Below are 14,128 nucleotides of genomic sequence, written 5' to 3'. Positions count from 1 at the left end.
CAAGATTTCAGTCTGTGCCACGGGTTCAACTAGACGACCTTTGGTGTTCCTTCCAATACTGAAATGCAGGGACACGTTTCCTACTTGCACGTGGCTGTCTTCAAGCCTACCCAAATAGCAATCACTATTTATTTTTAATGGGTATCTAGTACACCTAGGTTCAGTAGTCGATATGCCTACAATCAAGACGGTATCCCATGAAGATAAAATTTTTATTCATATATTTTAAGAAGTAGATTACAATCTATTAAGAAAAGGCAACTTTCAAATGCCCACTTGAACTCAGCTCTAAATAGTTTAATTGAAAAAATTACATTACAAAGTTTGATTCCATATATCAAAGACATCGGTAAGACTTACCTGTGTGCCATACGTACTGGACCCATACGTATGTGCTAGCAGCAAAAAATAGCCACTGTATGGGGATGAACAGCAGACATATTATATTTGACGTAAATGCTACACAAACAAAAAACACTGAGAAAGCCTAAAGGGAAGAAAAAACAAGATTAAAAAGTCTTAGAACTTGTTCCTTTCTAGCAGTGGATGTTAAAAATGTATCAAATATCATCTCTGAAACTATTGAAACTACTGCGCAATACCAGAGAGCCATTTAAGAACAGGAACGTTTAAATATTTAAAATCAACCTAAATACATTTAAAAGCTAGGCATGCAACTAGTGATTATTTAACTTCGCAGAGCAATACCATTTATAGACCTCAAACCATGAATCCAAATTGGACCGGAACAAATGAACAGTGAGTTCATTCCGATGCCACTGGCGAGTTAACTCAAAGTGGGATTTCAACATAAAAAGGTTGCTCTCTCATGTTTAACTGCTCCCCAAGAACCTTATTCTTAAAGGACAGACCTCCTGGGGCACAGGCCAATCAAAATCTAAGTAAGAACTATGATCATGTTAATACATCATTTAATGACGTAGCCTCCTTCTGGGCCCTGCCAATAGAAGATGAGAACCATCTAAAGGCTGGGATTCGAGTGGAGGGTGGGCAGAAGGGTGCAAGAGAACAGCTTAACTGAACAAGCCCCGGCCTGGGCCCTCACCTAACCAGTGGTTCTCAATACAGGAGATGAGGATTCAAAATGCAGGCCTTGCAACAATATAAAGATGTTTTCTGCCTTTTTTCTCTGAAGTATGGCAGTGTCATTCAGAAGCTTCATGACATGTTCTAATAGAGGGAACTCTGAATCCTGCTGTCTTCGATGAACACAGATATTAGAGATTCCAAAAAGAGAATCACTTGAGTTAATTTCTTTTATTTGGGGGAAAAGGGACAGGAGATAATTACTTTTCGTTTTTAAAATATCACTGATATTAACTTGTGAGAAATTTACTCATTTGAAACGCAGTAAACATGGACAGATGTAACATAATCCCCATCAACAAAGGCTCCCTGGAGCTCTCGACAATTCAGAGGATAAACGGGGCCTGAGGTCGCTGTGTGCGAGGACCCTAACTGCAGCTGAAAGTGCTCCCCAGTGAGACTGCGGAGACTCAGTAGTGTCCCCTCCTCCCGGTGTCTCCCTGCCACAGTCCTGCTCCCCACGGCAACCCCGCTTCTAAGGAGGAGAGAGGAGGCGAAACGGGCCTCGGAGGCCAGTATCAACCCACAGAGCCCACAGAGTCACACAGGCACTCAGTAACTTCACTCAAAGCCAACGAACGTTTCCCTGGAGGGAGCTGGACAGCGTGCATCAGTGACATACCAGGCCCTGGTATCTGAAGGAGTCATAGACACTTCTGATGAAAAGCCAGAACGGCCACAGGTACTCAAATCGGAACTCCAGGACAAAATCCGCCAGGAGGACAAGCGCCCACACTACCAGGAATTTCAGGTATAAAAATGTACTGTAAGATACAAAAATTAAGAATTAATCCAAGGTCATTTCTGTTTAAACACTGCTTATGCTTAAAGGGGAGGGGAGGTTGCACAAACCATGGGAATAATGGGAGAATGGGTACAAAGAGACGCTGCCTGGTCCGCCTGCATTTGGGAAGCTCTGGCATTCTGGGCTCCACGGCTACCAAGACAAGAGGATGACCAAAAATGCTTGATTCCATTTAAGAGGGGAAAGATTTTAATCTCACCACTATTTAAAAATGTGCTAAGTGTCTGACTTCAAAATACTGCAACACTCTCAAAATTACAGCCTTCAAGCTGTTCTTCATTAGAAGAAAATGTCATGGTTGAAAGGCTTCAAATTTGCTGTTCCTCCACCCCGCTACATCTGTTCACAGAGTGCTTGAAGTTCTCGATGCACATCCCTAGATGCTTGAAGAATTCCATCGTTTTTTCCTTTCGCCTCTTGCCTCTCTCTATAGTATTCATCTACACCAAACAAACGCAACTCAAATGGCTTCTCAAAATAGACAGAGAGTAATTTAAGGAGCAGCTGCCAATCACTACTAGGGGCCGTGAGGGCACAAAAATCTCTATCAGGCCTTGCTCTGAGATGCAAGTGCCTGCCTATTCAGTATGAACAGTAATCACTGTGACAAGCTGGTCAGGGCATATCTTACCACAGCAGAGGTCAAAATTGGGTAACCCCACTGCCATGAAGTAGATTACGATTCATAGTGACAAAGAAGAACTTATATAAGACAGAGTAAAACTGCTCTTTTGGGTTTCCGAGACTGTTCAGTCTTCATGGGAGCAGACAGCCTCATTTTTCTCCCGTGGAGCAGCTGGTGAGTTTGATCCGATGACCTCACACAGAAGCACTGGGGCTCCCTCAAAAAAGACATGGATGAAAACGATTTTTCATATCATCTAAAAGTCTAGCTGATTGGTTACATAACAGATGTCTTCCAATTCTATTATTAAGCCCCTAAATTTTACGTCCTTAACCCTGACATAGGAGCCCTAGTGGCATAGTGGTTATGCATGGGGCTGGGCTGCTAACCAGACTAGCAGTTCGGAATCTCCAGTTGCTCCGCAGGGGGAAAGAGGAGGCTTTCTACTCCCATAGAGTTACAGACTTGGAAGCCCACAGGGAAATTCTACCCTGTCCTGTAGGGCCCCCACAAATCGGCCCAATGGAAGCGAGTTTGGGGTTTTATAACCCTGACAAAGGAGCTCTGGTGATGTGGTGGTCACATGCTGGGCGGCTAACCCAAGGTGAGGAGTGAAGAACCCACCAGCTACTCCTTGGGAGAAAGAGAGGTTCTGCTCCTAGCCGTTGAGTGGATGCCTACTCAAAAGGACCCTACAGGGCAGGGTAGAACTGTCCCTGTGGGTTTCTGAGACTGTCACTCTTACAGGAGAGAAAGCTTCATCTTTTACCCTCAGAGCAGCTGGTAGTTTCGAACTGCTGACCTTGCAGTTAAGCCTCCCAATGAGTACGCATTGTGCTGTCAGGGCTCTTTCAGAAACCTACAGGGCAGTTGTATTCTGTCATACAGGGATGCTGTGAGTCAGGACTGACTCAATGGCAGTGAGGGTTTCCTTGAACCCTGAGCAGGAGCCTGGTGGAGCTGCAGGGTAACACTGGACTGCTAACCACTAGATTCGAGGTTCGAACCCCCCAGCAGTTCAGTGGGAGAAGCAGGTGGCTGGCTGCCTCGGGAAGGAAGGATAACAGCCGTGGGATTCCGACGCGGCAGTTGGATCCCCTCTGCCCTAGGAGGCCTTTAAGAGTGAGAAGCAACCTGGCAGCAATGGGTGTTTCCTCACCTGGTCAAAAGGTGCCGATTCAACAGCTGGCTATGAACAGAAAGGCTGGCAGGTCAAACAAACCCACTAGCTAGCTAGATGCCTGCTCTGGTAAAGATTAATTACAACCACGGAAATCTTACGGAGCACGCCAACTGCTTCACATGCAGTTGCCGCGGGTCGGAAGGTTAGCACACCCACTAACACCAAGAGAAGTGCCTCAGAAGAAAGGGCTGGCAACCGACTGCTTAAAAACCAACCCCTAAAAACCCTATGACACTCTCTAGCTAGCAGCCACTTGCTGGTTTCAGTGATTGGAAAGGTAACGTGACATGAAAGTGAAGCGTACACAGTGTGGCACAGATAAACAACATCACTAAAAGGTAAAACAGACCTGTAATTGATATGGTATACAGAAGTTTAAAATATGTGCCATTGTGTGTGTGTAGACAAGTATGTTAACAGATACCTGCACGCAGGGCACTCTGAGTAGCAGAGACTCGAAGGCACTGAGTGTGGCCTTGGAAAGGCATCTAAGTGAATATCTATCTCCAGCTGCCAATGAGTCAATTCCAAGGGCTCACAGCAACCCTGAGGCGGTAGAGCGTGGTGAGGTAGCCTCATCTTCCTCTCACTGCTGGCCTGGAAGCAGTGCATAGTGGCACTGAGTTGGAAGCAACTTGATGGACGTGGGCTTGGTTGTAATGTAGATCACTCATAAGCACCATGCTCCTTTTGAAAATCAGCTTAATGAAATCAGTCAGCCACAACTTTTTTATAAAGAGGAGGGGGGAGGCAGGGAAACGAGATTAATGGACATAGAACCACCAAAACAGTAATAATGAGAAGCCTCCCACATGGTGAAGACCATAGCCAGTGTCATGGAATCACCAGAGGAGAATTTGCTGGCTGAGGACTGAAACACAGTATTAAGCGGGAGACAAAGCATTAAAGCTCTCTGTGGGGCACAGTCCCCTCACACAGGTGGAGTCACCAGGAATCGTGATCCATGCGACAGTGGCTTCTAACCTTGTCCACTTTAGAGCAGATTAAATTGAGCCATTAAAAAGGGGTCCTAAAATAAACTGGATACAAACACTACATTCACTTTGAGATGGGCTAAAGTTTTTGCATGATGGTTTGCAACACAAATATTGCAACACTGATGCACTTGAATGAACTGTCCGTGTTATGTATTACCCAAATCAAGAGTTTTAATACATAATTTTGAAATACAATCTAGAAAGGGACAAAAGGACTTCCATACTTGGGAAGAGAAACCAAAGCAGTATCCACCATTGGGGACTTTTTTGTCTTCTTGAAAGTCATAAGGTAAGAGAGAGAGAGCAAACATCCAGGATACAAACAGCTTGTCAACCAGGGTGGATTTCCAGTGGCTCTTTGACAGCAGTAAGTTTCTCTTCCCAGGGTTCCTGCAGTCATGCAGCCCAGGGCGAAGCAGACAGCACAGGCTTGAATCCTCGATCCCACCTTCTGGTTTCTCCCACAAGGTTCTTTTGGCCCAATGAGGGCCGGCCCTCAGTCTCACTGGCGTGTTAAATCTGTCACTAGCCATTGGAAAGCAACGCACATTTCATTGAAACAATAACTGACTCGCACAGGCATTCAGGAGCACATATCCAGACTAACATTAGATTTCCAAGCGGCTTTGCATTGAAATTAAAAGTGTGTTTTCTTTTGTTTCTAGCAGTATGTTTCTGGGTTTTGAAGAAGGAACAATAGTAACGGACTCTCCACTTTTCAAGGGTTTTTCATAAAATGGCTTGAAGATGTGTTTATTGTCCTGGTTGCAACATTGCATGGGGCCGTCTCCGGAATGCAGCCGAGTGCGACCGTGGGGAGGAACTACCTCAGGCCTGTCTAGTCTTCACCAGATTCCCAGGTGGAGAAGGTACAACTACAACTGCTCACTGACCCAAATTCTGCCAGAGCCTGGCGGGAGCCCAGCCTCGCCACCGGCCACAGTGCTGCATCCGTAGTGAATCGTTTCAGCCAAAGAACGGCAGCACATGGAACCACGGTGTCGAGTGCAGATCTCCAAGGAAACATGGTCGTTCACACACATGGGCCCTACTCGCGCCCTTCCTATAACGCACACGGTAATTCGCAAAGGTGGTCTGGCCTGGTCTGTTATTGCTGCCGGGTGCCATCACGCCCCTGCTGACCCACAGCAACCCTATGTGCAACAACAGAACGACACACAGCAGCCCTGCGCCATCCTCACAACTGCTCCTCGGCCTGAGCCCACCGTGGCAGTCACTGTCAAGCCATCTCGTAGAGGGTCTCCCTCTTTGTCGCTGCCCCTCCACTTTACCAAGCATGAGGTCCTTCCCCAGGGGCTGGTCTCTCTGGACAGCATGTGCAGACAATGCAGTCTCATCATCGTGCCCCAAGAAGGATGTGACCTTATGCACAGCTTTGAAACACTGTCACACACTGAAGGCCCAAAGAATGGACCAGGCTTCTAATTTTATTGAGTCATTTCGGCCTTTACAGAGTCTTACCTTCCAAGTTTAAGACAGCTGCCCGATTGCATGGTCACTGAACCCTCTATATCTTACCTAATATGTACAAAAGCTAGACAAGTAATCTAAAATGAATGTTCTCATCCACAAAGACGCTGTTCTACATTCTACTTTGTTGAGTAGCCAAGCAGTCATCTAAGGTGCAAACATTGGTCTGTCCATGTCTAGAGGAGAGAACAGTAATGAAATCAAACACACATGGAAACAATTAGTCCAGGAAACTAATACACCACCCAAACATCGGGCTGTATGACCTGAGACCACATGAACTAGAAGGTGCAGGGTCTCTGCTACCAACTGCTGTGAAGGAGATCGCCTGAACAGAGTGGGAAGAAACTGTAGAACAAAATGCAAAACCATTCAAAAAAGATCAAGCTTCTCATGGAAGCCCTGAGACGTGGCCCTTAGTCACTCCATGTATGCGCAGGTGTGCGCACACACACAGACATGGACGCCCCGCCCCCCCAACCCCGGGCTCAATTTTCAGCTAAACAATAGACAGATTGATCTATAAGGGAACAACACTAATACAGTATGCACACCTTACAATACTCAATCATTTGAGATCAAAAGGCAGCAAGGGCAAAGTTCAGAAGGGTTAGGAAAGGAGGAAGGAGGGAAACAGGAAGAGCAAAACAGAAGTGAGGTGGGTGATGTCACACCGCGGGGACTGCACGAATGAGGCGGGAGAAGTCGGCTCAAAGGGTTCGGCATGAAACTGATGATCTGAGCTGGAACCCTTCAGCCCACTGACAATAAACGGTGTCCAACGAGAAATAAACTGACAAATGGATGTTCATCAGTGCAGACGCTGAAAGGAACTCCTCTCCGTCATGCTCTGAAGGTCAAGAGATTTTGCAAGTCCAAGGAGGTGACACGTAAAGGAGGAGAATATTAATTAGGGTACCAGCCAGCACAACGTTCCAAATGATTTACTGTAAACCACAAGGAATACAAGATTTATATAATGTTTTTATGTACACAGCTCATGATAGGGTTTATGGGGAAATCTGAGGCTACTTGAATTCTGTAATCCAAATAAATTTGCTAAAATGCTCTAAAACATCTTCAACAGTCTTACAGCAGAACTGCCGCAAAAAGCTGTATTTCCCATACTGCTCCATTGAAGCCGGCAAAGTCTTTTGACAGTACTATAGGCTTCTACTCTGGGTGCCAGTGAAATAAAGAGAAGATATCGGTAATCATCAGGCTTGATGGAGTTCTTTCAAAGTCATTATTAACTATCATTCAAAGTCAATGTGAACAGAAGATGATTCCACACACCCCACTCCCACTCGATTCCTACCTTAGCCACTTACCACCGTTTTGTTACCTGGATCCATTTAGTAATACTCTCTATGGTTCCATCATCCATGATTAACGAGAAGTAGTATTGAACATTATTCTGTTTCCAAGTAAAGTGTACCTCCTTTCCAGTATCTCTAGCAGCTTGTCACCGAAATAATTTTCTGGGGCCCACATAATTACTACAGGGTGGCCATCAATCCTCAGTGCCTGCCCTTTTACCTAGGAAAACTAATGGCCTAGTTCTCTTCGTCCTCACCACACAAATGGTTCTGGAATACTCACTGGCACGAGCCCTGGGTCTGTAAGGTCTACAGTTCGAAACAACCAGGCGGTCTGCATGAGAAAGATGGGCTTTCTACTCCTGTAAAAAGTTACACTCCCGGAAACTCACAGGGGCAGTTCTACCCTGTCCTCTAGGGTCACTATGAACCAGCATCGAGTTAAGGGCAGTGAGTTTATTTGATTTTCATGCTAGTGGCACCCATCTCAATCCTTAGCTTTTCTGTCCCCTGTGTAATGCCAAGTGCTTGGAATCAACTTCAGTGTTCAGTAGGCAGCAGGACACTTTGCGTCCCAACTGCTTGTTGTGTTTTATCGAATACTTCTCCCTACTGGAGATCAGGCAAACTGGTAGCACAGTGGTTAAGCACTCGGCTAAACAAAACAGTCAGCAGTTCAAACCTGCCAGCTACTCCGAGGGAGAGACACGTGGTGGTCTGCTTCCATAAAGATCTGCACCCCTGAAGAACCCCAGAGACAGCTCTACTCTGTTCTCTAGAGTCACTTGAGTCAGAATCTTTGTGTTTTAAAGTCTCCCACTGACCATGTTGCAATCTGTGGTCTTGCTGCTCAAGGTACGGTGTGTGGACCAGCAGCATCAGAATCATTATGAACTTGCCAGAGAAGCAGAATGTCAGGCCCCAGGTCTACTTAATCTAAGCCTACATTTGAACCAGATTCCTAGGTCAATTGTGTGTACACTAAGATTGGAGAAGTACTGTCTACAGGTAGACCTCTCATGATCACGGCGAACCCATTGGAGTTCACAATGCCCCACAAAGAAGGCTCTGACGTGATCAACAGTACTATCTCCACACTATTAGCCATCCACCCCTCAATGGGAAGCATTCCAACTGTACCTGGCTATTTCTTTACTCACTCCTAATTCACAGGCAAGGCCTCTAACCTTACCACAATTTAAACTAAATGAAGCCCTTCCATGGCTTCTCAACCTTCAGTACTCATCAGGAGCATCCTCAAAGAAAAAGCTGTCTTGACCCCAAGCTGAAGCATCTCCACTGTATGCCCACAGAGCACCTTGCACCATGAGGGCATTTCATTACCATAATCCTTAGGCGATGTTTTAGGTCATTTTGCTGTACAGTCCATGACAGCAGAGGCATTGCCTGGTCCGTTTCCTGCTTTATCCTCAGTGGCCAGCACAGTATCTTCCTTCCCCTTAAGGAATGGCCTGACACGCACCAACAGGAGCACACATCTGCACTGAAGGGAGGGGTGAGCCGATGCACAAGGTGTCTGGGCACAACAATGTCGACAACCTTCAGCCCGAGGAATTATGGTGGACCTGCTCCCATCTCCTGGCTGTATTCTTCATTCTGAAGAAATTATTCCCATCAGCCTTGTTCTGGGGCCAGATTACCATCCCAAACCGGTCACCTTGCTACTGGCTCTACCTGCAACAGGGCCCTGCAAAAAGCTTCCGTGAAAGGCACTCAAGAGGTGTGCAGACTCACAAAACCATCCCTCTCCTCACTGCGTTTTTTTTTAACTTTGGAAAAATATCTTCCTTAAGAAATAATATTACCCCAAAAAAAAGAAATAATATTATCATACAACGCATGTATTATCGTTATTCTTAAATGACTCAATAACTGTTTTGAAAGTTTTCAGCTGTAATTTCCAATACAGTATACATTAGTAAATAGAAGCCCATATAAACCAAAGATCTCAGTCACTTGTAAGAGACAATTGTTCAGACAAAAAAACATTTGAGCAATGCTAGATTAGAGAAACTTGTGCATGAACCTCAACATAAACTTCACTGAACTCAATGCCCATTCTACAGTCACACCGCCTGGCATAGGACCCGGTGAAGGGGAAATGGTTAAGAAGATCCAAGCTGGGCCACACTTCTTTCCCCGTCTATTCTAGGCCTCCTGCAGACTGCAAAGAGAGCTCTTCTAGAGTCAGTCTCTCTCTCTCTCTCTCTCTCTCTCTCTCTCTCTCTCTCTCTCTCTCTCTCTCTCTCTCTCACACACACACACACACACACACACACACACAGTCAATGCAGTGACAAACCTCACAGAGTGAAACACGCCAGATTAAAAGCAAAGAAAGCCCCCAGGACAGAGAGCACCAGAGACAGTGGCACTGCACTTTGATACAGGACCGCACAGGGCGCAGAGCTGGCAAGAATACGTGCTGTGACCTCGTGCAATGACTGGAACTCCGGAGCTTTTCCCATTTCTGTCTCAAAAACTACTGTCAACAGCATGGAGTCTGTGGAGTTTGGGATGAGGAGGGCCAAAGTAGCAAAACAGTTGAGAATAAACAACCCACAGGTCTTAAAAGTCCTGTTTAACCTTGTTTTAGAAATTCCTTTTATAGGAGAGGGTGTCACCCACCCCCCACAATGGGAATTCCCCACCCCTCCCAAAGCTATGTATTTAAATTTTTTCACAAAACAACCTTATCACCTTCAAAGTACTCTCCATTACACTTAACACATTTGTCAAATCTATAATTCCATTCTTGGAAACATTTTTCAAACTCATCTGATTGGATAGCTGATAGCACCTCCCTTGTTTTTTTCTTCACCTCTTCTACACTGTCAAATCGCTGTCATTTCAAGTCTGTCTTCATTCGTGGAAATAAAAAGAAGTCACACAGAGCGAGAACAAGTGAGTAAGGTGTGTGGAACAAGACAGGCAAGCTGTTATTTGACAAAAACTGGTGCACTGAGATGGCTGCATGAGCAGGTGTATTGTTGTGGTAGCAAAACCAGTGCCCCGTCTGCCACAAATCAGGCCTTTTATGTTGCACACTGTTAGGCAATCTTTTCTGAACCTCTAAATAGAAAGCTTGATTAACAGTCTGACTTGGTGGAATGAATTCTGAATGCACTATGAGTCGACATTTTCGTCCATTTGGGAAGTTGATGGCCATCCAGAATGAGGTTTATCATCAATCAACATTTCACCTTTTTTGAAATGAGAAAACCACTTGTACACTTAAGTTTTTCCCATAGCGCTGTCCTTGTTAGCTGTGTTCAACATCACAACAGTATCTGCGGCATTCCCCCCCCCCCGCCCCCAAACAAAATTACACAGCTGCACACTGTTCTCTTAAATTTGCCATCACAAAAATCAAGGTTTCAGCATAACTGCTTTCACGAAAAAATTCACTGTGATCAGAGAACCTTCCCAGAAGACACCACTGGGTGCACTAACTCAGAGCAAGTTGATGGATGCTCACCCAGTGCGAAAAATGCATACTACGAAAGCTCCACCTAGCAGAGCTTTATTCCAGTTTTTTGGGGTGCCCCTTCGGACATGTCTTTGTATCCTCTCAAATATCATTATCTACCTAATCACACCTTACATTTATATCAACACTTGCTCTTTTTACTTCTCTCATCTTATTCTCACGACTGTGACACAGACAGGGCAGTTATTGGCATTTCATAGGAAAGAAAACCAAAGAACTGAGAGCGAGCAGGCTGCAGGGCACCGTTGAGGGCAGAGTCTGGAGCTGGCGACCACAAAGAATGGTGTGAATCCGACACAGAAGGAGTGAGGTAGATCTGGATGTGGGAGAGAAGCAGAGGGGAGCGGCCACGACACTGCCACATCAAATAGAATCCTAGCATGCTTGTTTCATGTGGTTCAAGAAAATGAGACCGTCTGCCCCATAAAGATTTATAGTCTCGGGAGCCCTAAGGAGGAAGTCAGCTCTCTCCTTTGAGGTCGCTGTAAATTGGAACTGTCTGGATAACAGTGGGTTTCATTTCAGTTGGGTGATAGGTACATATTATGTAAGCACCATCATCTCAAGGCAGGACTACTGAAAATTACTATTATCTTATCTGTTATATTGGATCTTTCTTATTTTGTAGCTTGAAATAATTTCAGAGAAAAATTACCAAAAAATGCAATCCGTTATACTTTTCACTCAGATTCCATAAATCATAATCTTATACCAAGTTCATGTATCATTCCCCGCTAGTATGTGTATGCATATCGTTGGGTGTTTCCTTTCCTGAACCACTTCAAAGTAAATTACAGTCATAATGCCCCTTTTACTCCTAAATTTCCTAACACAATGACATTTTCTTCTATAACTACTAAAACTAGGAAACAAACACTGATACAGAACTATTACCTAATCTAGACCTTATTTAAATTTCACTCATTATCTCACAAGGGTCTCTGAAAAAGAACTAATAGAAGTCCTGGTTCAGGATCACATTTTACATTATGTTGTCAGGGTTTTATTGATTTTTTTTTTAATGGAGAAGAAATTCCTGTTTTGAGAAGCAGAAGGGCCAGTGCTGTGGACAAGATATTCCTGGGACCTGTAGCTCTGCTTCATCTGGAAAGGGAAGGTACTGGCACCTGCCCTACTTAAGAGTGGCAAGCTGGAGAGGGTCACATGAATGCACACAAGTACCATTCAGAAGGATGAGATAGCACAATACAATGAGACAAAAAGATTGGCTTTGCAGACAGAGAGATACGGTTCCCCATTAGGTAACTAAACTTCCAGCAGGCTCTTTCCTCACCTGGGAAAATGAAGCCAATCCTCTGACTTGGGCTACATAAACTCCCCGCCACCGAGTCCACACAGACTCACAGGTACCCCATAGCATGGGGTAGAACTGCTAACCTTGTACTTAGCAGCCCAACTCGTCACCATGACTATGCTATCAAGACTCTGGACGACATAGACTAATGAACATGGACCCAATAGCAGCCACAGCAAACCCTTTTGAACAATTCCTCTGTGCCCGTGCCCTGCGTTAAGTATTTTAAGTGCCTTATCTCAGCGATCCTTCCTCTATAAAGTTGGCAATATTATCCTCGGGGCCTTGGTGGCACCATGGATTAAGGTCTGCTCCGCTAACCAAAGGGCCGGTGGTTCTAGTGACTCTGCAGAAGAAAGATGAGGCTGTTTGCGCCCATGAAGGTGTCCAGCAGTTTACTCTGCCCTACAGGGTCACTAGGAGTCAGAATCGACTAGACGACAGGGATATGGTTATACTCTGGGCTTTAAAATGGCTCAAGATCACATTCACTAGCCGGTGTCAGAGGTAATATTTGAATCCAAATAATACCTGCCTACATGCTTATCCACCAGTCTAGACTTCCTCACCTTGTGTGATAAACACGGGAGATCTTACTGTTCCCTTCATACCTCTTCTTACAGACATGGTCAAGTTAGACATATTTCAATTATCCAAAAGAATCCGATTTGTATAAAGCTGAGCAGGCATACTTTAAAACAGAGTAACATTCTCACCACCTTATTTTAAAAAGCCAAACACAATCCGTGACTTTAAAAAAAATTGTATTGTGATTTAGGTGAAAACTGACCAAGTAAACTGGTTTCCCTTTTAGCAATTTACACACAAAGTGTTTTGTGGCATTGTGTGCAATTCCCACAGTGTGTCAGCGCTTTCTCCACTTCCCCCCAACGCTGAGCACCTTAATTGGCAAACTCCGAATTCATAAACGTCATTCATAACACACACTGAGCTCTGCAGAAAAAAATAATCGTCTAATAGGCTTTATAGAAAAAAAAACTATAGCACACACTTGGACTGTCACTGTAATAGAGAAGATCGGTAACTTAAAAATCAGAGCTCGCTCTTTTAAAAGTCAGAAACACAATGAAATGTTTAGAAAAAGACAACAATTCTGACACATCTGAGCAAGACGACTCTCACCGACACAGGAATGGTTGCTTTGCTCATTCTTGCTGGCACTCAAGTGTCAGATAGGCCAAGGGCTGCCTTCAGTACTGAGCCCTTTACTTGGTTTCCAAAAGTGTCGTGCAGACGAACAGAGTAATAATATCGTTTAAAAACAAAACGAGTATTTCTAGCTGCTTCTCTTGTACTAAGTAGGCCAAAAATGCACCTGTGTATCCTACACACATATCAAAATGGACTAGTTGTACCTCTTCAACCCACTGACTACCAATCCCATGACTCAAGTGAGCAGAGTGGTCTTATGGGCAGCTGGGCGGGGGGTGGGGGGGGACACAAAGGAATAAAGGCCAGTAACTATCTGAAGGGGTTTCAAGGGGCTGGGGAGACTAGGTACCTCAGAAGGTTGATGAGCAAAGGTCAAGGTGATGCCAGTTAATTTAAAATGTCAAGTAGAAGCTATGTGGCCTGAAAGAATTTTCTCAAACATTAATTTTTATAAAGTTTCCAGAGCATGTGCATGTGCCTGAAGGTGGGAGACCAGGAGGAGAAGGGGCATTCCCAGGCAACAAGAAAGTATGGCAATTACAGCATTTCACTTGGTGGTCTTAATTATATTTGTGAAAACTTCTGTCTGACCCTCCCGACT

At 44.8% G+C, this 14,128-nt stretch overlaps 1 protein-coding gene across 1 annotated transcript in view; it reads right to left on the bottom strand.

The window, feature by feature from the left end:
- The window catches only part of MACO1 (macoilin 1), a 69,226-nt gene that overhangs the window by 48,731 nt on the left and 6,367 nt on the right, over positions 1-14,128 (bottom strand). Inside the window, exons 2-3 of the mRNA XM_075552605.1 lie at positions 1,730-1,871; positions 361-487 (exon numbers count right to left, since the gene is read on the bottom strand). Of these exons, the coding sequence (XP_075408720.1) occupies positions 361-487; positions 1,730-1,871 (269 nt within the window). The remainder of the gene's footprint in view (positions 1-360; positions 488-1,729; positions 1,872-14,128) is intronic.

This window comes from Tenrec ecaudatus, chromosome 1 (genome assembly GCF_050624435.1).
Source record: "Tenrec ecaudatus isolate mTenEca1 chromosome 1, mTenEca1.hap1, whole genome shotgun sequence".
Lineage (NCBI taxonomy): Eukaryota > Metazoa > Chordata > Mammalia > Afrosoricida > Tenrecidae > Tenrec > Tenrec ecaudatus.
The sequence above is the reverse complement of the archived record's forward strand: the minus strand, read 5'-3'. Positions and strand labels throughout refer to the sequence as shown.